This window comes from Mizuhopecten yessoensis, unplaced genomic scaffold (assembly GCF_002113885.1).
Source record: "Mizuhopecten yessoensis strain PY_sf001 unplaced genomic scaffold, ASM211388v2 scaffold5503, whole genome shotgun sequence".
Taxonomy (NCBI): Eukaryota; Metazoa; Mollusca; class Bivalvia; order Pectinida; family Pectinidae; genus Mizuhopecten; species Mizuhopecten yessoensis.
In genome coordinates this window covers 967,917-994,597 of record NW_018406081.1, presented here as the reverse complement: position 1 = coordinate 994,597, position 26,681 = coordinate 967,917, and the positions used below count along the sequence as shown (strand labels likewise).

General features: G+C 37.5%; 1 protein-coding gene across 1 annotated transcript in view; it reads right to left on the bottom strand.

Moving 5' to 3' along the window:
• LOC110450769 (ankyrin repeat domain-containing protein 33B-like) overlaps window positions 1-19,920 on the bottom strand; it is a 64,637-nt gene extending 44,717 nt beyond the window's left edge. Inside the window, exon 1 of the mRNA XM_021498474.1 lies at window positions 19,592-19,920. Within this exon, the coding sequence (XP_021354149.1) occupies window positions 19,592-19,624 (33 nt within the window). The 5' untranslated portion in view covers window positions 19,625-19,920. The remainder of the gene's footprint in view (window positions 1-19,591) is intronic.
• Window positions 19,921-26,681: the final 6,761 nt, after the last annotated feature.

Below are 26,681 nucleotides of genomic sequence, written 5' to 3'. Positions count from 1 at the left end.
CAGTCCGCTGCAGAATGACACGTCCCCAGTTCAGGTCACAAAGTACTTTACTACGTACTTTTGTACCAGGAAATACAATGTTTCTAAACATATTAGCGTAGTATATTTGTAAAGGTGTGTTATAATGGGGACAGTACGTTATGTTTTGGTCTAGAGTTCAAACCATATTTGGTTTAAACTCTCGACCTATCGGTCTCGAGTTCAAACAAAATTTCATGTTCTTATCGCCAGTATAGCCACTCAAAACAACGTACTATCCCCTAAATATACTACAACTTCAAAACACAATATATCCACCAGTTCTAAAGCACATGGACTAAACGTCCCACAATGTCAAACCACAGTGACAAAGTATACCACACGGTCAAAACACATTACCAAATATATGTAAAAGGGTCACCGAACAGGGCAAATCCATATCAAAGGATTGTGTATCCCTGTAAAATGGATCACACGTTTTAATTTCGTAATGAATTGAAGATGAATGATTTTGTTTAATCTTAATGTAATGTCTAATTACCATCTACTTCATGTTCTTCTTGGTGGTATTTTCAATTATGACTTATCTCCATATGAACTGGAGGACTTTAGAATAAAATCCATTGTTATTATTACTAAAATTCTTCAATACAGTGGCATTATGTAATTTATCCTTAGATATTTGAATGTTGTATACTGAGTAATATGATCACTAATTTACTTGTGTGTACCTCACGCTTCAGCAAGATGAATACATGAAATACATATATTTTTGTATTCATATTAGTAGGCAAGCATTTCCTACGTCTTTCCTGTTGATTAGTGCAACTTACTACCATTCATAATATTGTTTGTATTGTATGAATTAATCTTGTGAGATGTATTACTACAACTGAAATCATTGTATGGTTGCGCTGTTTCTGCAAGTTAATTATTATATTGTATGTTGTGTATTTTACACCACTGTATGACTATGTTGTATGCCTTCGTGCAACGGGTTCTACTCAATGTATGATTGTATTGTAAGACTTATGTAACAGTAATACTGTCTATAATAATGCTGTATAATTTATAGTGTGATGCTTGTAATACTGTTTATTACAATGTTGTATGATTGCTTAGTACGAGAAGTGGATTATTGTCTATACTATTATATGATAATGTAGTTTGCGGAGTGTAAATATGTCTATTATATCAATGTGTGATGTAATATATGATTAGAGTTATACTGTCTATCATCATAATTATCACCGTATAATGACTGTAATAGTACCTATTATATCATTGTGTTGTGTTTATAGTACTTTATGGTATGATGCGTGTACTATTATTATTCTCTTATGTGTGTGTCTGTCCATGTGCATGTGTGAGTCACTATGTCAGGGTGTGACCATGATTGTGAATGCATTTTCTTCTCTTTTCAATAGTGTTTTGTTCGTTATTTCTGTAACTCTTCATTTCTGGAGGAAATAAAGGAAATAATAATAATAATAATAATACCACACGGCCAAAACACATTACGAAATATATGTAAAAGGGTCACCGAACAGGGCAAATCCATATCAAAGGATTGTGTATCCCTGTAAAATGGATCACACGTTTTAATTTCGTAATAAATTGAAGATGAATGTACGGAGAAAATAACCAGTATTCGTGATTTATTTATAACGAATATTATGTCATCGCAAAGATAAACTAATCGAAATTAAATCTGACACGAAGCAATGTGAAATAAGTCGTTTCCAATATCGATATTACCGGAACTGAAGTCACGTGATTTCGGTTCGCGTGGTACATTTAGGGGGCATGTATACTTTCAGTGTAAGCAGATATCAGTCGCAAATCAAATCTGTCGAAGTAAAACTTTGGTAAATGTGGACGAAAATGGCTGAAATTTCACATCCTCCATAAAAGGGATATCTATACTGACAATCCGCACACTAGAGTTTTTGCATGATGTTTTGGACATCTCGCAGATTTTTACGGAGGTACACATGCCGATCTACGTGACATGCGCATCTAAACCCGGTCGAACCCGAAGAGAAAATATATTTCAAAAGCGACATATACAATTTGACTCTCCTTCTATCCTTAACTACGAATGAATGAACGATACCACCTCAGTACAGTGTGCAACCCTACGTTAATTCAGTTATATATATATTAATGAAGTTCTTTTATTTCAATGCAAAATACGGAAAACATATCAAAATATCAAATAAATCAGAATGCAAAGTCGATCCGAACTGACAGTAACTGGAACCAAGGACATCATTCCAGAAATTAAGACATTGAACAACGCCGGCGAATTAATCAAGTTCTCCGGAACAGGCTTCATCGTCAAACCTTAGGGAAACAATCAATACACGGAATCAATAAAAAAAAAGGTAACACCATGAAACTAAAGGAACGAAACAACACCATGAAACGGAGGCGGAACCAGGTGTTCCGGAGGAAATCCTGTCACAATGAAGACCGTGAAATATCTTAAAGCGTAGATTGACAACCCAAGTTGACAGCTTTATTGAATGGCAAGACATATATATATATATATATATATATATCGAAAGTTGCTGAAGTGTTCAGAAAAGAAGACATTGTTGGTAAAGCACAATCAGCTTCATTTAAAGTGACGAATAATAAAGAACAAATTCCATGAACGGACAGCAACAATATAACACCTGCATGACTCTGACTACCAACCACTTTCCCAAAGTCCGTCGGAAGGGTAAGAAAATGGTGGCTTGTGTGAGAACTGTTCAACATTGCACAATGAATATCCCTCTGAGCTTTTCGAAGACAAGTAGGCGTGATAACGCCGACCCAGAGGGTAGGGTTAGGCTTATTTTGCCGTTAGATTTAGACTCTCTTTAATAGACGGACGTGAACCATGTACAGACTTAACTAAATTGTGTTGCTTAGTCTGGAGCTGGTGTGATTGGCGGCGGCTTTGTATCCCACTTCCGGTTGCCTCAGGGCGTGGTGTTGCTATGCGACTAGTGTCTTCAGGTAAGGAGTAACAGAGTAAGGATAAGGCAAACATCGTGCCTTGCAGTCGTCTTACAAAAAATAGAATTATACATTATTACGTCTAGAATAGATGACTCCCTCTGTCCTCTAACATCATCTGCTATCCGTTCACTGCATACTTTACCTATTCTTCTCATTTTCCTGTCTTGTCGTCGTCTGCTGAATAACCTAACTACTCAGAGGTGGAGCGGACGTAAAACCACTCATTCAATCAATCAACAAATAATTCAGAAACTATGACAGCAGCGGTAGCATCAGCTTGTTTGGGAAGATAAATTATACTATAGAACGAGGTGTTGGTGGAGGTGTTGGTGGAGGATATCGAGGTTATAATAGTTCTGTATCTTTTATCTTCAGAATCGAGGGGGAAATCAAAGTTAAAAATATATATAAAAAAAAAAAATCATTAGAACGGGGGAGGGAGTATCAAAGTTAAAATATACCTTTATTTGTCCATTAGAAAAGAAAGAAAGGGAATCATCTTATTTAGAATAATTTGTCATACATGATTAAAGAGTACAGGTTCTTTTAATGTATGACGTCATATAGCGACAGCGTAGACCTTAGTATGACGTCATATATTAAACGTGTAGGTCCTGATAATAATATGCTCTTCCACAGCCATTAGTAGGTTGCCTCACTCCCAACTCATTGGATGGGCCTGCTTATAATTTGTAAACATTTTTGGTTATCCACTTGTGGATATCATCTCGGACGTGATTTCATTTGTCAATCTTTTAATTATGACATCACGTAACAAAGCTTTCGCATTATGACATCATGATTGATGGCCAATCCCTCCCGATCGGAAAGAAAAATCATGATTTTCAAAGAATCGATCAGTTTTAGTTTGATGAAAGTGACAACCAACCACCGCTCGATGTTGAACCTCTAGATACCTGAGTTATTAAGACGGTTGGTCTCGATGTAGTATATTTCGGCGGGATTCCCACCGTCGTCTATTAATGGAGACCATATCGATTTTTCGTTTATAAGTTAATAAACTTGTTGATTATTGGACTGGTGTGATTGAGTGTGTCTTCACCCCGGGCCACTAGACCCAGGCCTTGGCCCAACAGCTAGGCCAATATTGTCTAAACCAATCAATACCGTACGATAATCGTATCGGTTCTTAGATGTGTATCACTATATCTCCACTAATGGCATCTTCAAACATTTTCCTCATCTTGGTAAGGATGAACTGTAGACAGTGTATGTACCACTACCAGTACATGTTGATGAGTGACGTTGCCATTGGAAGGCGATTTGGTATTGGACTTAGTGAACAATGAGAAGATACGGAAACCCAAGAGGGAAATAAATTCAGCCGATCAGAAAGGAAGTAGTCGGAGCTACTCCCAGTTATTTCGTATAACAACTAGGATTACGTACGTTATTATTACGTATCCGTATCGACGTTGTTTTACACCATTGCGTATTCCGTCTTTGCGTATTGCAGAGTTATCTTCTCTTGTGAGCAGGTATTGATTGTTACGTCATTGGTTTGTGTGAGAAAATTACGTCGTTTTCTCAAAAATTGATGACGTTACTCTCACAAACAAGTGACGTAACAATCAATACCTGCTCACAAGAGAAGATAACTCTGCAATACGCAAAGACGGAATATACGTTTCACTGGTTTTCTTTCTGATGAAGATGACAAGGTACGTACCGTCCTAGTCGTGGACACGTCACACATTGACACTGACATAACCGCTCTACAGGCCACGCTATGCATGTTTCTATAACTTCATTTAAAATGTTTATATTGCTTGAAAATAGCAGTAAACTGGTAAATTAATTCACACACATGTGTTTATATGTATAACCAACTATTATGGAAGTCGTGACTGAAGCCGTTTTTATATACTTTTCTTTTATCTATCATATGCTTAATTGCTAGTGTCGAACGCATTGGGAAAAGGGTGTGTTTGGGATGGGGGTAAATTACTTTTGAAATTGCATTTATTTTGAAACAATGTTAACAGCAGAAAAAAAATCCAGACATTCCTGTGACGCATGTAAAACTGAAGCATATCAATACATACAAAAAATAAATCAACAAGTCCTGAGCATTGCATTACACTGGAAGTAATTTAAGTATTATAACAAAGGGGGTTTAGACGGTCATATTTTATATGGAAAAACGGCATCTTATCTTATTCAAACGTGAAATACATTTAGTACTTAAATATGTTCCAGTTCATATTAGGGTTTCCAAATTAGTTCGGATTGAACAGTAATGGTGAGCAAATTGTACCTCCTAATAGAAGGATATACATGTAAACGGGTATTGTTTCACCAAATGAAAACACAAGAAAATATGATATCTCCACGCTGTGTCCCGTACAGCTATCAACAAAGTAAAATCTTTGGGCATATGTCGACATCCTGTGTCACTACTACGTGGTACTATATAAACTATCGGTCATACAAAGACGGTAAACAAGTCAAAACAAACATCAATAAACATCTTCAGTGCTTACGTACGAGATGTGTCTTATCTTGACATGCGGTTGACGGCTGCTATTGATAGATTGCTATACTATCAGTAACATCAATAAGTCTCCATGTGAAGCTCCGGGTTGGCATATATACCAAACGGACAGTACCACCGATGTACGTATACATCAGGCGGTGATGTGGTAAGTATCACTATGATGACGTAGACGCAGATGATGAACTATATACACTTAATATCGATAGCAATAGGGAAACTTCTGATTTAGCTGAGTTCATCACGTGGATAAGCTATGTTTTTAGAAAAATGTCAAAGTATTTCGCATTGATTTAAAAAAAAAATAGTATACGTTCTATTATCGTATGTTTGTTACTTATTTGTAGCACCCTAAGCCAAAGTGTTTTTTTTCTGTTCTAACCCATTCATTTTTTTATTCTATTTAAAGACATTTTTTGCATTAAACTACGTCAATGGTTTCTCTATTTGATGTACTAAACTAAATTGTTATGTTAATCTACAGACAAACTTAGGAATATCAGTCGCATTGATTAATTGTAGCAACATGTTTTTGCTTTTGTTTGAGAACGATATTCCGCTGATAGCATTTCAGACCGGCACACAATGACATTATTACACCATTTCCCTGTTTTGGAATTAAGTTATAAGACACCACAGAGCCGTTTTGGGTGGTATGGGGAATACCCATGGTGTCATTATAACGTTTGTCAGGATGGGAAAAAAGGTAGAACCCAGACGGTGAACGTTCTCGGGCAAGTTAAAAATATTGCAGATTTAAACTAATTCCTTGGTTGCATACATATAACATACAGTGTATTTATATACAAATGACAGCTCATTCAGTTGTATACATATTTAAGCATTAAACTTCATTCTACACTGTATTGCAGACAAATTGAATAAAGCGCGTTAGCGTGAACGTTCGTATACTGTGAACGTACTGTGAACGTACTTCAAACATAGTTCAACCTTAGTAGTTGTCCCTACCCGTATTAACACTACGGTCAAGAAGAGCCAATCACGGTCAACTACGGTCAACTACGTCTAAACTACGGTCACAGTAGGGTCTTGGCATCCGAACTCACTGTAGAGATATTTGGAACATGTTGAAATTTGTTGGGCTTACCACGGCCAAATCATGGGTTGAACTACGCCTAACTAGGTTTAATACGTTTAACTAAGGTCACCTACGGTCTACTATATGCAACTACGGTCATCCCCCACTGCGGTCAAATACGTGCGTGACCATAAAATGTGACCGCAGCTTTACATACAGCACCTTCAAGTCTGAATATTAGCTGCCAAGGTAACACATTAATGATAGACTTGTCATCGAGAAAGCATAGACAGATCTAGAGAGAGAGAGAGAGAGAGAATACGGGTTGTGCACAACATAGTTGAAGCATGCGGTAACAGTACTATTGAGTGACACTGTAGGGGATATACACTCATGAAGCGTATAGGTGAATGACCGTTCGACACAACGCCACCTGATTGTTTGTAGGGAAATCAACAAAACACAACACCAACATATATGAAACTCTGCATTGTTTTATGCTAGATTAATAGGTAGTCAACATTTATAATAAGAAGCTCGCCAATATCAAGAAAACGATACTCGCTTAGGGTATGAACAATGCCATCGTACCAGATACAATCCCATTTGATGGTTCGTTATAGCCACAGAACAAGCATGTAACTAACAAATCATGCTGAGGCTGATCAACTTTAAGATTCCGTGTGACGGGGGTTTTGAAATCCACGAAATTATCAACAGGTAATATGACGAAAGAAAAAAAGGGTCACACTCTATCAATAAGGCAGAGACAAATAACCAACTGACAAGGCGAAGGAAACAGTCGTCATGGACACCGACAATTTGACGCCATGGTCATGGCAATGATACAGGACAACAAAATATTTGAACAGCTGCAGACCAATCCAACCTAAAATTTTCAAATGCGTCTAATAGCCATCCAGTCAATATTAATACAAGAGATCAGGATTACCGAAGGCCAATACCGATATCTGTATCCCACAGCATAGAAAACTCCTAGAATGTATGTACGCCCAGGACACACAAACAGGGAAACCCACTGAGGCCTATTTTGAACCAGAATGGGTCCATTAGTTACAATGTTTCCATGCCATTATCAGACATTCTGGGGCCTATAGTTGGTAGATCGGAACACCATGACAAGAACTCGAAACATCTAGCGGAAGATACGCTACGATCACAATTCAGGAAGACAAAAAAATCATTTTACATTATGTTGTTTCCCCGTTGACCACCACACCCATTGACGACGCACTTAGAATCATTAAGAAATGATTAGGATAAGACATATACAGGCTTGAGAACACAAACATCCAGACTCAGGACATCTTGGAATTTCTGGAATTGTGCTGACAACAACATATATTATTTATCAGCAACACTTCGGCACTGCTATGGGTAGTCCATGATCCAGTGTCTCCCATTGTAACCAATTTGTTCATGGAACATCTGGAGCAAGAAGCAATAGCCACTGCCGAAATAGAATGCATATCCAGCATACACGTAGGCATCCACACATAGGGAGATATTAGCCAGGTGGCATACGACTAGTAGTTAGGGCCTGATAATTGTATTGATTCATGTATATGCGAATTGTATTAATTGTATATCTGTGTACTGTATAGCGCTTTAGAGTGCCTTATATTAACAACAAATCAAATGTTGTATAGGTATGTATGTATGTATGTAATGCAAGCCTAGCTTATGGAAACGATATGTTGACGACATGTTATAATCAAGAATGGTTCACAGAAGGATATGACCACACATATCAACACCATAGATGCCACTCACAACATCAAATTTACATGTGAGAAAGAAACCATCGGCTTAATTCCCTTCCTGACACTATTTAGGTAAAGCAAGAAGCCGGACCGTGAAGGTATTGGTCTATAAAAAGACCCATACGGACCAATACCTGAACATCAAATCACACCATCTTTTGCAGCAGAAGTTGGGCGTCGGACGCACATTGCTTAACAGATGTAATGCAATAGTCACAGAACATAAGAGCAGAACCACATTGCTAGAGCAATGAGAGCATATGCATATCAGGAATGGGCCATAAAACGGGTACAAAAATAGTGTCATAATAAGTGGAAGAACAAGAAAAGGCCAATCAAGGATAAGGAAAAAACCGAAGGTCAGGTGGTCATCCGGTGTATAAAATTTATATATGCGAAACCATCCAGAGGATATATCGTGGTCATGGCATAGCAACAGCAATGGAGACACACAAGACGCTTCGCAATATCCTAGTACACCCTAGGGAAAACAGCTAAAGAAAACGTCGCATAATGCGTATAAAAATTCGGATGCATTAAATGCGGTGCATTTTGGCAATTTGGGGTCCGCCTTGGTGAACACCGGAAAGATACGGACACCCAAGAGGGAGAGAACTACATACGATCAAAAAGGAGTCCCAGATCAATAAATCGGCAATCACAGACCATGCTGCCACATAGAAAAGTCATGTGATTGACTGGAATATCTCCAAAGTATTGGACAGAGAGAGCAATCTGTTCAGATGGCAGATACAGGAAGCTACAGTGTATCTTGATACGCCACAGTGGACCAGTTCTAAATCGAGATGAGGGGGGCTCAGTTGTTCACATATTACAAACCAAATTAATTAAGATATTTATCGAGTCTGTGGAAGATTATACCAGACAATCGGACAAACGTTCATTGAACCTTTTGTGTTAATAACCAGTGGGTGTAATCCTAGTCATACACACATTGCGCATGTAATTAGACTCACATAATTATGTATGATTTGGAATGTCAACGATCTCGGGAATGTTAGAACACTGATAAGCTATACCAATTTTAGACACATTTATTATCACCTTACATGTATAGAGAGACCTTTATGGTTTCATACGCCTCTGAATATATTAATCACCTCTAAATCGCAGGAGCTCATAATACTGAAAGTGAAAGGGGAGCGGAAAACACAGTTTCGTGTGTGGGTGTGTGTTAAACGATAATGTATTGCCAGAAACGAAAAAGGGTTTGGCAAAAGTAAAACCATTACAAAAATAATGGCAAACTTATAACACCCTGATCGCATAATTTTTAGACAGTTATTATTGTAAAAGATTTTCACTTTTATTTGTTACAACCTGGTTTTAATGGAAATTTGCACATTTCTTGAAATTGCCTCACTGAATGTTGGCTCCGACAGAGAAGTTACTAAACGTCAATGGCAACGTTGTTTTTAAAGTTTAAGATTCATACACTGTAATTAAACCTCGGCCATCTTGGTGAAAACGTAGATAATCTGACATTTTACGCAATGTAAACATATTCTATAATAATAAACACTCAGTTGATGTAATTGTATATATATAGAATAATTTTAAACGATCTAACTATTGACTCAGTTGTTTACATACAGGTATTACATAATTGTATACAAATGGGAAGTTATCTCAGTTGTAAACGTATTTATCACATACTGTTCTGTGTTATCAAGTGAATATACCCATGTCATATTGTTTTCCGTATTAATCCGTGTAATACGACCTATCAGACCTGTCATTGGTTTTAAGTTTCAATTGTTTCAATTGTGACGTCACGCCAAGGACAAGAACATGATGTCACAGACTGACGCACTGGAGTCAAAATGGCGGCTTTTTACATTTAAAGTTTACATGAAAATTGTCGTTTTTACACTAATAAATGCCACAAATCCTGATTATGTGATAAAAAAAATCACACACTCGTTTTCATTTCAAACGAAATATATAAAACTCGTTGCCAGAGGCTCGCTAAATTGACTACAAAATTCTTATACTGGTTTCGTAAATCTGAAATGGAAACTCATGTAAAACCCTAAATGTATACATATTATATGATAACATAGAATCTGACTGTTGAATCAGTTGTAAATTTATTACTTCATATATATAATGGGACATTATATCTAGTTGAATTTGTATAACTCTATACAATCCAACACTTGACACAGTAGTGTACATGTTATATAATTGTACACAATCCGACACTTGACGTAGTAGTGTACATGTTATATAATTGTATACAATCCGACACTTGACGCAGTAGTGTACATGTTATATAATTGTATACAATCCGACACTTGACGCAGTAGTGTACATGTTATATAATTGTATACAATCCGACACTTGACGCAGTAGTGTACATGTTATATAATTGTATACAATCCGACACTTGACGCAGTAGTGTACATGTTATATAATTGTATACAATCCGACACTTGACGCAGTAGTGTACATGTTATATAATTGTATACAATCCGACACTTGACGCAGTAGTGTACATGTTATATAATTGTATACAATCCGACACTTGACGCAGTAGTGTACATGTTATATAATTGTATACAATCCGACACTTGACGTAGTAGTGTACATGCTATATAATTGTACACAATCCGACACTTGACGCAGTAATGTACATGTTATATAATTATATACATTATATACAATCAATAACTAGACACAGTAGTGTACATGCTATATAATTTTATACCATCCGACACTTGACACAGTAGTGTACATGTTATATAATTGTATACAATCCGACACTTGACGTAGTAGTGTACATGTTATATAATTGTATACAATCCGACACTTGACGCAGTAGTGTACATGTTATATAATTGTATACAATCCGACACTTGACGCAGTAGTGTACATGTTATATAATTGTATACAATCCGACACTTGACGCAGTAGTGTACATGTTATATAATTGTATACAATCCGACACTTGACGCAGTAGTGTACATGTTATATAATTGTATACAATCCGACACTTGACGCAGTAGTGTACATGTTATATAATTGTATACAATCCGACACTTGACGCAGTAGTGTACATGTTATATAATTGTATACAATCCGACACTTGACGCAGTAGTGTACATGTTATATAATTGTATACAATCCGACACTTGACGCAGTAGTGTACATGTTATATAATTGTACACAATCCGACACTTGACGCAGTAGTGTACATGTTATATAATTGTATACAATCCGACACTTGACGTAGTAGTGTACATGTTATATAATTGTATACAATCCGACACTTGACGCAGTAGTGTACATGTTATATAATTGTACACAATCCGACACTTGACGCAGTAGTGTACATGTTATATAATTTTACACAATCCGACACTTGACGCAGTAGTGTACATGTTATATAATTGTACACAATCACACACTTGACGCAGTAGTGTACATGTTATATAACTGTACACAATCCGACACTTGACGCTATAGTGTACATGTTATATAATTTTACACAATCCGACACTTGACGCAGTAGTGTACATGTTATATAATTGTACACAATCCGACACTTGACGCAGTAGTGTACATGTTATATAAATTTACACAATCCGACACTTGACACAGTAGTGTACATGTTATATAATTGTTGATATTCTTACACTTGACACAGTAGTGTACATGTTATATAATGATATACAATCCGACACTTGACACAGTAGTGTACATGTTATATAATTGTATACAATCCGACACTTGACGCGGTAGTGTACATGCTATATAATTGTACACAATCCAACACTTGACACAGTAGTATACATGTTATATAATGATATACAATCCGACACTTGACACAGTAGTGTACATGTTATATAATTGTATACAATCCGACACTTGACGCAGTTTTATACATATATTTGTTTACAATTCGACACTTGACGCAATAGTATACATATTATTTAATTGTATACAATCTGACGTTTGATGCAGTTTTTTTACACATTGTATTTCTAATCATAATATATCCAATCTGACAACTGAATGTACTTTCATTGTTTCTTCATAGTATTTTACAACAAAATTTCCCATACAATAGCATACAAAAGGATAAATAATGGATGCAGGCAGACAATTTGACTCTGCATCCATATCTTAATATATTTTAAACGTGTTTAGAAAATAATATAAATCATAATTTTAGAAATATTATAGAAGAAGCCATGTTACATCTTCTTGGAAAATCTACACAATACATCATACAACGAAAGGTGTTATAATCAAGAGAACATCCGAATGTCAATGATTCGGTGAGGACTTCAGTTAAGAGTACGGGGACAATAAAGCACGCCCTCTATATGATAGTGTTGCCCATTACGGGCAGTAATCCTTGTGATCTGTGTTTACTGTTAATCGACGTCGGCTTTGTGCAGCCATTAACAGGAAGTAGGTATAACGTATTGACAAGAACAAGGATCGTTAACACGGCCCCCGCTGATACCTAATGCTAGCTATTCTCAGTTCTCCTAATGCCGCGCACGTGCGCAACAGCGGTCGTGACGTCTTTAACCAAAGTTTACGATCTACTTCAATAATGCGCTTAACTTTCACATTCATCCGGGACTTTTAAACTTTCTGAAAGTATCGTGACATTTCTAATGATGTGGTATTGTTAGATTTATCAATATAATCCTGCTACATGCGTACTGAAATCAGTTCGACACGCGCAGAAATGTAGCGAGCACAGCTATGGTCCGTCCTTCATTTCACCCTCATAACACATTTTGTGGGAGAGGTTTGACAGCATATTTGTACTTGTTGTTTACGCTCGGTGTTTGTTACAAACACTCAGCATGTAACATATGTGTTATACCGACACGTACTAAATGATATTTTTATGAAGATGTACTTTACAATAAAATTATTACCAATCATGAACATAGACCAACGCACATCTTTTATATTTACAGACACAAATTTTGCACGATGCTGAATAGTAAGAATACATTTTCCGGATAACGAAATTTCAGAAATCTGCGACTTTGTCATTCAATAATATATATACTGTCAGTTCTATCAGACCATTCAATTTAAATTGTTATTTATCAATAACTCGTTCTTTTAAATATCCATCAAGTAATTTAAACTATGTATATGTATCACTATTGATAATAAATACAAAATCACATGAAGGTTATGAAACGATAATGACCCGCCCACGCATGCGCCGGCATTATTGCTTGTGTGAAACAAGACTTCACCGGACCGTAAGAGCATCCACTTGCTGATTAAATCCCTCACCCTGGCCCCTTTGCATGCTCCCCATCTTGTAACATTGGTTCCGTGACCAGGGTACGAGCCCCGATACCCCTTTTAACAATTACGACACTATGACGTCACGCAGTTGTTAATGCCGGGTAGATATTCCTTCTTTGCGTATTGCAGAGTTATCTTCTCTTGTGAGCAGGTATTGATTGTTACGTCATTGGTTTGTGTGGGAAAATTACGTCGTTTTCTCAAAAATTGATTACGTTACTCTGACAAACAAATGACGTAACAATCAATACCTGCTCATAAGTGCAGATAACTCTACAATACGCAAAGACGGAATACATATCATTTGGTAATATACACAGGGTTGGTTTCTGTAGTAAAAAAAAAAGATGAAGAACAAAACTCAACAATCGTAATTTATAGTCAACAGCCAACAATGCGTTAATTTATAAATGCAAAGACATATTTTCTACGGTAACGGTGTACAGTAAAAGTCATCATAATGCCAACTCAAAGACACCATTAGAGTTAATCAAAATCACGGAATGACAACAAGGGGAACAGAGATTATATAAAAAATAAGGGTAGGCACCATTATTAATCACAAACAAATAGAGGGGGAAACACACAAAGGGGTAAGTAATCTGGTTCTAGAAATCGTGTTTTCTGCCCAATTTTGAATAAAGATGAAGCCTAAAAGATATTTTTTAAATTATAAATATTTCATGATTATTCAAAACTACACAAACGATTTTCAATTCCATGAAGAATAGCTAGAACTATTTCTTAAATCAATGCGCGGAACTACTTCCAGGTGGAAATCAGATACAATAGCAATGTACACTGAATTGCTATAGAATAACCGTAGAGTTGTAAACAGGTTCATACAGCACAACCGGTGAATATGTTAATGTGTGATGGTTCCTCAAAGGCCTTTTTAATGCATTTTGGTCAATTCTGACAGTTATAAACAGTATATGTCATTACTTTTGATAAAAACTGTCTTCCTCTAGCCTTTTGAGATCGTGATATCAACGCTGAATCGTCACGTACAAACCGCCCCTCTTGCGGACATTTATTGATAACAACATTGTTATACCAAATCTGTATCAAATATAACTGCTTGATCCACTGTGAAAGAAAGCCGTGTATTTGAGAAGGCACAAAAGCTCAATAACAACTACCGCTGGAATACATGTACAAACTACACGGAGAGCTAAATAACTACTAGCGCTGGGATACAACCTACACGGAAAGCTAAATACACGGAAAGCTAAATAACTACTACCACTGGGATACAACCTACACGGAAAGCGAAATAACTACTACTGCTGGGATACAACCTACACGGAAAGCGAAATAACTACTAGCGCTGGGATACAACCTACACGGAAAGCTAAAGAACTACTAGCGCTGGGATACAACCTACACGAAAAGCTAAATAACTACTACCGCTGGGATACAACCTTCATGGAAAGCGATATAACTACTAGCGCTGGGATACAACCTACACGGAATGCTAAATAACTACTACCGCTTGATCCACTGTGAAAGAAAGCCGTGTATTTGAGAAGGCACAAAAGCTCAATAACAACTACCGCTGGAATACATGTACAAACTACACGGAGAGCTACATAACTACTAGCGCTGGGATACAACCTACACGGATAGCTAAATAACTACTAGCGCTGGGATACAACCTCCACGGAATGCTAAATAACTACTACCGCTGGGATACAAACTACACGGATAGCTAAATAACTACTAGCGCTGGGATACAACCTCCACGGAATGCTAAATAACTACTACCGCTGGGATGCAACCTACACGGAAGGCTAAATAACTACTACCGCTGGGTTACAACCTACACGGAAAGCTAAATAACTACTACTGCTTGGATACAACCTACACGGAAAGCTAAATAACTACAAGCGCTGGGATACATCTACATGGAAAGCGAAATAACTACTACCGCTGGTAGACAACCTACACGGAAGGCTAAATAACTACTACCACTGGGATACAACTTACACGGAAAGATAAATAACTACTACCGCTGGGATACAACCTACATGGAAAGCGAAATAACTAGTACCGCTGGGATACAACCTACATGGAAAGCTAGATAACTACTAGCGCAGGGATACAACCTACACGAAAAGCTAAATAACTACTACCGCTGGGATACAACCTTCATGGAAAGCGATATAACTACTAGCGCTGGGATACAACCTACACGGAAAGCTAAAGAACTACTAGCGCTGGGATACAACCTACACGGAAAGCTAAATAACTGCTACTGCTGGGATACAACCTACACGGAAAGCTAAATAACTGCTACTGCTGGGATACAACCTACACGGAAAGCTAAATAACTACTAGTGCTAGGATACAACCTACATGGAAAGCTAGATAACTACTAGCGCTGGGATACGACCTACACGGAATGCTAAATAACTACTACCGCTGGGATGCAACCTACACGGAAGGCTAAATAACTACTACAAAGCTAAATAACTACTACCACTGGGATACAACCTACACGGAAAGCGAAATAACTACTACTGCTGGGATACATCCTACACGGACAGCTAAATAACTACTAGCGCTGGGATAAACCCTACACGGATAGCTAAATACACGGAAAGCTAAGTAACTACTACCGCTGGGATACAACCTACATGGAAAGCAAAATAACTACTACCGCTGGGATACAACCTACACGAAAGCTAGATAACTACTAACGCTAGGATACAACCTACACGGAATGCTAAATAACTACTACTGCTGGGATACAACCTACACGGAAAGCTAAATAACTACTAGTGCTAGGATACAACCTACATGGAAAGCTAGATAACTACTAGCGCTGGGATGCAACCTACACGGAAAGCGAAATAACTACTAGCGCTGGGATAAACCCGACACGGAAAGCTAAATACACGGAAAGCTAAGTAACTACTACCGCTGGGATACAACCTACATGGAAAGCGAAATAACTACTAGCGCTGGGATACAACCTACATGGAAAGCTATAACTACTACCACTGGGATACAACCTACACGGAAAGCGAAATAACTACTAGCGCTGGGATAAACCCTACACGGATAGCTAAATACACGGAAAGCTAAGTAACTACTACCGCTGGGATACAACCTACATGGAAAGATAGATAACTACTAGCGCTGGGATACAACCTACACGGAAAGCTAAAGAACTACTAGCGCTGGGATACAACCTACACGAAAGCTAGATAACTACTAACGCTGGGATACAACCTACACGGAAAGCTGAATAACTACTAGCGCTGGGATACAACCTACATGGAAAGCTGAATAACTACTACCGCTGGGATACAACCTACACGAAAGCTAGATAACTACTAACGCTGGGATACAACCTACACGGAAAGCTGAATAACTACTAGCGCTGTGATACAACCTACATGGAAAGATAGATAACTACTAGCGCTGGGATACAACCTACATGGAAAGCTAGATAACTACTAGCGCAGGGATACAACCTACACGAAAAGCTAAATAACTACTACCGCTGGGATACAACCTTCATGGAAAGCGAAATAACTACTAGCGCTGGGCTACAACCTACACGGAATGCTAAATAACTACTACCGCTGGGATGCAACCTACACGGAAGGCTAAATAACTACTACCGCTGGGTTACAACCTACACGGAAAGCTAAATAACTACTACTGCTTGGATACAACCTACACGGAAAGCTAAATAACTACAAGCGCTGGGATACATCTACATGGAAAGCGAAATAACTACTACCGCTGGGAGACAACCTACACGGAAAGATAAATAACTACTACCGCTGGGATACAAACTACACGGATAGCTAAATAACTACTAGCGCTGGGATACAACCTCCACGGAATGCTAAATAACTACTACCGCTGGGATGCAACCTACACGGAAGGCTAAATAACTACTACCGCTGGGTTACAACCTACACGGAAAGCTAAATAACTACTACTGCTTGGATACAACCTACACGGAAAGCTAAATAACTACTACCACTGGGCTACAACCTACGCGGAAAGCTAAATAACTACTAGCGCTGGGATACAACCTACACGGAAAGCTAAATAACTACTACCACTGGGATACAACCTACGCGGAAAGCTAAATAACTACTAGCGCTGGAATTCCACCTACACGGAAAGCTAAATAACTACGAGCGCTGGGATACAACCTACACGGAAAGCTAAATAACTACTAGCGCTGGGATACAACCTACACGGAAAGCTAAATAACTACTACCACTGGGCTACAACCTACGCGATACAACCTACACGGAAAGCTAAATAACTACTACCACTGGGCTACAACCTACGCGATACAACCTACACGGAAAGCTAAATAACTACTACCACTGGGCTACAACCTACGCGATACAACCTACACGGAAAGCTAAATAACTACCAGCTCTGGGATACAACCTACACGGAAAGCTAAATAACTACTAGCGCTGGGATACAACCTACACGGACCAATGTTATGATACTCTGAAGTGTGAACAGGTTATGTAACCGTGGCAAAGTCTGATTGGAATCATAGTTTTTTAATTTGAAATATTCATACAATTTGATAATACAAGTTGTCCTCTGGTAATATTTCATTACAAGCCATCTCTTGTGTTTAATTGTGTTTATACTGCGTTTCGTGGACGTCACGCTCACTACATTTTTTTTTTATCTTTTTCCTTCTTTCCTTTTTTATTTGCCGGGGTTCTTCTAAACAATACTTGAATACTATCTCTATCAGGTTTCAAAATGATTATAATTGAAGGTTTAATGCAAATGTACTTTTTGACTTAGATTCAATGTCGTAATGGAGATGTCTAGTGAAACGATTGTTATGTTACCCTGTGAAGGTTGCCTACAATTTCTCCAGCTTGAGACATCCTTTCAACCCACCGAAATTATGATATGTGACATCATTATCGGTCATTTGTTAAAAAAAACGGAAGAAAACCTAGTACCAACACACACTAAAATATAAATCAATCAAATTTGTGTGAAGCTTTTGCATTCTGCTTCAGTTTCAAAATTCATCCTTTATTTTATGGACGTGATGACGTCGTATGCCGTCATGTTCGGTGCGTTTTTTTTAATTCTAGCTTCTGATTGGTTGAAGTTGGCTGGTAACGGAATTACAGCTTGTATTGTTTTTGTGATAAAAGACTTTTTTTGATTGAACAAATATTCACTATGAACTATGGACTTTTAATGGATTTGTCTTTTTCGAATCAATTATAAGGACTTGCCTTGATTATTTAAGGTACTTTACTTTGTCGTCGCGGATTTAGTAGTGAACACAACTTCTTGGTATTTACCGTATAGCACCCAGAAAATCCTGGTTATTACTTGAATAAAATTCAATATCTAAACATTAGTTATTAAAAAAAGCTTTAATATACAGTCGCTTTTTATATATATAATTTACTTATTTAATCCATACGAACGCCGATATCTTTTGACCAGACACGCCTGTCACTCGTGGTCAGTTGTTTACGTAAAGATGTACCTAATCAACTGGTGACATAACACTAGGGTTCTAGCACACAACGATATCCCGGTAATACACAATCTTTATATTCTTTCTTTCTTCTCTTGGTCCTTTCACAGTAAAAACAAATATTACGAACTTATCAAAATCAGTTTCAGCATGCCTTGCACAATCATAATAATACCATGCACCTAGTCCGAAATGTATTCTGATATGTATTACAGCGAGTGTAATTACCATTGACTGAAAAGTAAGAGATGAGCTATAAATATTACGACATCTATAACAAATTAAAAGCTTCTGCTCTGCTATATTAATCGGCAGATACTAATCAGATTGAGTTCGCCTGAATGTGACGGCCGTAGCAACACTTACTCTTAAGGGTATGTCAGGCACTGTAATACTCAATTAAAGGGACTTGGTCCAAAATCGAAATCGAAGGTTTCATTCGTACTCACTTTGCTGTTTTGATCCAACACGTGGTTCTTCATTATCCTTTGATGTCAACCACAGATGTTGTAGATGTATAAACAGTTCAATATTGGCGGACAGACATTCCTCACACACCGCTATGACATACGGCACCTTTTCGTGGACTGATCAACCAGTACTAAAGCGCCAGTGGCTCTAGAGAGACAACGACAACTCAAAGTAATTCACAGCTTGTAAAAACACATTTATCTTGAGTTCTCACAAACGAACTAGACAAACAGATATTTATGTTCAATACTTCAAACTGCGAGGATGGGTAAACAGCAAAACCTGAGAACCAGCTGTGGTGTGGTGATAAATTGGTGACCCCATCATAACCATCTGCTAGCAGGTCAATCGATACATCGATCAGAACGGCGCCTCGTGGGCTATTATGTAATGTATAGCAAGGTTGGTCAGTGGGAATTCCGCGACGCCGCAAGATGCGAATTGTGCTTATTTACTGGGGAAACCACAGGGGGCGCTGTATGTGACGGCAGGGGGCGCACTATGTCCCTACGGGGGTGGGGGTGGCCACAATATCAAAACAGTTCCTAGTCTATAAACGCGACTGATTTCCTACTTGCAATTGCTCACTATAGCTTCTGTATAGTAAGTTGATGTATCAATTATATGTAGCAGTTACATGATATATGGAATGACGCAATTTCGTTATTTGGTTTAGACGTCACCAGAATATCGATATCAATGGACGCTTTGCTCTTGGGTATTGGTAATTGGTGACTCGGTGTTGACAAAAGTGCTTACCCATTGTAGCAAATGACAATGCGCGCGGTTTCTGTATCGGATAGTGTTCATCTGTCTCTGCGTGCTTCATCAATATGTTAGCGCTAATATAATTTCCAGTTCCGGTTGCCAGTTGTTACATTGTATAGGCATAGGACACAACTGACAACCATCTATATAGTACACACATTATTTACAATGACTGGTGTACACAGGGAACAACATAGGGGTCCCCAGTGCATATACGATTCATATAACTCCCACAAACACATAGAACCATGACAAAACATGATGATATATGAGGACGACCCAGCGCAGACTGTATCGAAGTTTAGACGCCACATGTATGACAGTGTGCAATAAAAAGAAATACCTCACCAGATATTTATGTAAAATAATATAACGAACAATGGAAATACGGGACAGGTAATACGTACGGGACACATAAATGCTATGGTGAATTTGATACGGAAGATGTATCATGGCAGAGCAATTCAATTAGTTCCGTATGATTTGGATGGAATGGTCTATAAATGTATCGCCAATCCTTCTTTTCCCGATGGTATATGACACTTTATCAAAATTAACTTCACTTCCGGTCGACAAACTTGTGCATCATCCTTACCCAACACCGGTTCAAATGGTCGATAATTATGCACCGGTGCAATATCCAATATTTTACGTTAAGATTAAAAAATATGTTTCCTGTGATCACAAGAAAAGCAGTTACTTGCGCTCACAAATTATATAATGTACAACTGTACTTACAGAGGAAATACATTTTTTTTTTCATTTTACTAGCTTTTCATAGACACGGAAGATTCCAGACGAATTCAAGTGATTTATTCAGCTAATTAAAGGCCATTTAAGTACACCAATGAAAACGCATAAGCAAGCTATTCCAGCTTTTGGACTGTTTGAAAAAGAAGGATGTATAGATTGTTATTTCATTATCATCATATGGACTTAGTGTTGATTAATATACAGGGGCCTTGTTAAACAAAAACCGCTAATTATACCGCTAAACGTTTCCCTGAAGGTCCATAAAAGAAACTTGGCGTTTTCATCACTACGCCTGACCATATCATGCCCCCATTTTTGGACCAGGGAGCCTATTACCACGCAGAGCCGCAACAGTAGAAAATGGTCGATGTGCCACTTTAGACACTGAAGCAAACGCATACGAAAGAAAAGAAAGAAAGGGTGTTCTGGCAGAATATGCGTCTTCAGTTTCATCGACGACAGCTTCCAGGTAACACGTGCTAGGTCAAATTCCTGTTTATGTCATATCCCCAAGGTAAGAACTTGGGTAGTAACAACGAAAAAACACGAACACTCAAGATCACAAGCAAAGCAAGGAATTCGAACAAATAGATATAATGCAATACTTCCCTTTGGAATTATACTATTTAAATAACCTGTACTTTCCATCAACATACATCGCTTGGAATCCTTCTAAAAGAAATTTGCAACTAGGCAATTTTGAGGGATGTGGAAAGTTTGAAATTTTAAACGTACAACTGCACTTGATTGAATTAAACTTGTTTCCGTGATCTTGAGCATACGTGAGTTGTTCTCGTTCTGATAAACTGTAAGTGCACGCAATATCTAACGCATCATATGTCCGTCACAATCAGTTTCTGTCGTAATATTTTAATGTGACCAGGTCAAGCTTCCGCCGCGACGATTCCGGGGTTGAGTTTAAAGGAACCAAGAGGCGCACGTGAATGTCGTTCAAATACCCCGGGGCATAATAAGCTGCGTGATGTGTGCTCGGACAGCTGTTCGGAGTAAATCTAATCCGGAAACATTTAATTATGAACGCCATTATTTTCAGTCCAGGTTTGATCTGCAGGGCGAAATGCTACGTCCAGACACCAATCAGCTACAAGGTTTTTGCGACATAATTATTTTTCCTTTTATGGTGTTACTCCCCAGAAAATATGTCAGACTTCAATTAATGCTAACATGCGATCTAACGATAAAAGATTTATATAAAAATAAATTTTTCACCATTCCAAGGTTTAAAGGTTATCAGACAAGCATGGAATGATGGTACAGGTATTGATGGTAGATGGTACAGGTATTAATAGTAGATGGTACAGGTATTAATGATAGATGATACAGGTATTGATGGTAGATGGTACAGGTATTGATGATAGATGGTACAGGCATTAATGATAGATGGTACAGGTATTGATGATAGATGGTACAGGTATTAATGATAGATGGTACAGGTATTGATGGTAGATGGGACAGGTATTAATAGTAGATGGTACAGGTATTAATGATAGATGATATAGGTATTGATGGTAGATGGTACAGGTATTGATGGGAGATGGTACAGGTATTGATGATAGATGGTACAGGGATTGATGATAGATGGTACAGGTATTGATGATAGATTGTACAGGTATTGATGGTAGATGGTACAGGTATTAATAGTAGATGGTACAGGTATTAATGATAGATGATACAGCTATTGATGGTAGATGGTACAGGTATTGATGGCAGATGGTACAGGTATTAATGGTAGATGGTACAGGTATTGATGGCAGATGGTACAGGTATTAATGGTAGATGGTACAGGTATTGATGGTAGATGGTACAGGTAGTGATGATAGATGGTACAGGTATTGATGGTAGATGGTACAGGTAGTGATGATAGATGGTACAGGTATTGATGGTAGATGGGACAGGTATTAATAGTAGATGGTACAGGTATTAATGATAGATGATATAGGTATTGATGGTAGATGGTACAGGTATTGATGATAGATGGTACAGGAATTGATGATAGATGGTACAGGTATTAATGGTAGATGGTACAGGTATTGATGATAGATGGTACAGGTATTAATGGTAGATGGTACAGGTATTGATGGCAGATGGTACAGGTATTGATGGTAGATGGTACAGGTATTGATGATAGATGGTACAGGTATTGATGATAGATGGTACAGGTATTGATGATAGATGGTACAGGTATTGATGATAGATGGTACAGGTATCTCTAACGCAGCTGAACTTTTGTAAGCCTTCAACATAGTTCTGACTTCAATTCGTGAGCCTCGTTCTAAAACCTAAACAAGCTTCGTACTGACGTAACGTTATTATCTGCGTGAGATATGTTCAAGCAGCTAGCCTTGCTCTGACGTAAAACCATCAGCGACATTCTGATATTACACCCCATCCTCGTTCTGACGCAACTTATCACCTTTGTTCTGACATCGGTCTGTCAGCCTCGATCTGACGTTTGAGGGTCACACCTTCCGACATCAGTTCAACACGTCACCCTCGCTCTGAAGTCTTGTGACCAACCTCATTCTGACGTTGAAATGTTAAAGCTTGGATCGACATATGATTTTTTATGAATAGCAAATTAAAGATGATTTCTAAAATGATAAGTGTTAAACCATAAGTAAAGGGTGTTAATGATGTCGTGTCGTCAGGAATGTTTAACTTGTTTCTTCTGAATATTTATACGAAGTTGTTGTACTTCGTTGACGCGTGTGCACTTTTACCTTAAGAAAAGTACAATATATGTCCTGCTACTCGGATCAGTGATGCTGCTTTTGGCGCCATTATTGTTGTACATTTAGAGAATTGACTGAGATTTAATTTGATGTTTGTCGAGTATAATGTCAAAAACATGCTTGTGTCTGACAGCAGTAATAATAATGACATTCAAATGTCAAGATATTAACACGCAAAACTCTCTTGAATTGATAAACAACAAAAAAGACATTGCAATATGTTCTTTATCTTGGACACCTGATTATAGAGTTCAAACTAAGAAGATTGATTTAATAGATCATTTTTACAAAAGCTTAATGGGTGATAGCAATAATAGTATTTACCAAATTACATTTCCAACGTACATGATATTTACACGGGTATTTCAAAATGTATGGTGAACTCGTAATTTATTAATAATTTATTCGCTTCGGTATTAATACAAAGCTAATAAATTATAAGACACTTATATGGTAAAATCTTATATATACCGCGTATACGTAAACGTTACACATGTATAGAGGTGTAATAAGGACAGCAGCCCGAAATTGTGCTCGATTTACTAACTCAATCACTGGTAATTATTAATATGATGAGAATAATGTAAGTCAGGATTTTATCAAATCCAATTTTGGTCTAACATAATATTTGGTTTAGTCTAAGTTTCGGTTCCGTTATAAGCAAAGCCTGTATAAGCTTTTGGTCTATACTTATCACATGCTTACAGATTTCCTTTGCATGATCTTAATCATGTCATCTGACGGATTACGTGACAGTCGAGGAGTCTGGCAGATAGCCAAGATGTACAGAGAATGATACAGAAAGTACAGTTTATGCTGATGGCGGATTTATCGAGTAAACTAGACCACAATTATGTACCACAACGGCAATGCCAAGTCCTCGAATTAGTTCGAGGAAATTATCAAAACAAACAGAAAATTACCATCAACCTCAACGAAGCACAGGCACACCAAATAGTCGTGAAATTGTTCTAATGCTCAAACTCAGACTCTGTGCTCAAACCAAATATCCTGTTCCGATAAATAATTAATTTTGTTTAATATTTAACAATGTGAAAAATTTTGGAGAACTTAAAGTCAAAAAACTGTTTTCAATGTAATCACTTGCCATTCTGATCGCCATATGATTAAAGCGGGTTGCAGCAGGTTACTAGTAAGTTGCGTTGAGCCCAGAATACATACTTGAGCGCGAGAACGGTTTAGAGGAAAACGAGCCTAAGCCAGTATCCATTAACATTTATCTTTCTGCAGCATAGATTTGGTGCTCAATTTGAATACCTTGTAACTTTCCAAAATCAAAAACTAATGTCTAGATACTGAAACAGTATTCCTCTGAAACAGTATTCCGCTTCAATTTCCCCTCCTCGTTCCTCCAATTAACTGAAACGTTTTCCTCCGTAACAAATAACTGAGCTCTGTCCGTTCAGTTTGAGCCTGAGAACGGTTTTATGAATACGATTCCAGGTGGCCAATACAATTTCTTGTACCGCACGGAATTCGTTATTATGTCTTCCAACAAAATGTATGACTCAGAAAGGATTGTTTATGCATTTATCAACAAGGTCTTAGGCAAGAGTGAACAACTTCAACCTGATAGATTATGAAATACCATTGCGTAATTCAACTGGAGAGCTGCCAGCCATAAACACTCTTCTAAATCGTGGGGCCTTTCATGCGTAAAACCTGCCTAATTCGTTTTTGGTCAAATAAACTTTTTTCCTGCAAGTCCTGATATTTCAAACATGTTTTTTTTTACTGAAGTAGCAAATATACATCATTAACACGACATGACTACCGATAGTTCAATAACAATCTAATACCACCTTACAGCCAGATATGAAAATGAAGACAAGAGCGGATATTAAAACAAAAACTAATAACAACATTGACGTTTAAAACCTTGAAATCACAGGTTATTCAATTTGTCGGCAATCTAGGATAGGGATACAGGGACCAACGGCAATATAGTAGGAAAATGATTATCATAAATATAGTAGACGTCGCAGATAATTTGAAATATGACATCTCAACCAGCCACTGGTTAGATATCACATTCAAATGGTCACGTGACACCAATCACTGAAACACTGGGATATTCCGCTATGAGATCAACAGTTAAATGTCAAAAATATTGCTTGGTCTTCTATATCGACAGCGGAACCAATCAAATATCGTTTTCCAAGACCTTACCCTGATTGACAGGCTTATGCATATTGAATACAGTCAGGTACATGTAACAATTAGCCTAACATATTTCAGAAGGATGATAACAGCAACTTATCTTACTTACATGGATTACATTGCGATACATGCATTTCATGGTTTTCTTAAATTCTGCATTATTTAATTGACAAACTAGTGAACGAACATAATCTACGCTTTTTACCCATCACTACAACAAGCGAAAATCTTAAATGTGCTTAATTTAAATGTTATTTCCCACTAAACAGAAGATCATGTAAATGATTATTAGAAATGTTATAATTACTTAAATTGTCGATGTAGAAGTCAAACAAACAAAACAATGAACTGCTCAATATGGCAATTTTACCCATTCTAGGACTCAGTAGTGGTAAAAAAGGTCAACAGTACAGAAAAATCATCGATCTTATTATCTTAAGGGAGGCAGCAGATATGGATAATAAATAATATACGACATTTTATATAGCGCCATATCTAGCTCACATGAACCCCTCTAAAGCGCTTTACAATACATATATATACTATTAATAAAATTGGCATATACATTAAACTTTATAATTTATTTAAGGAGTTGCCTTATCAGGCGCTAACT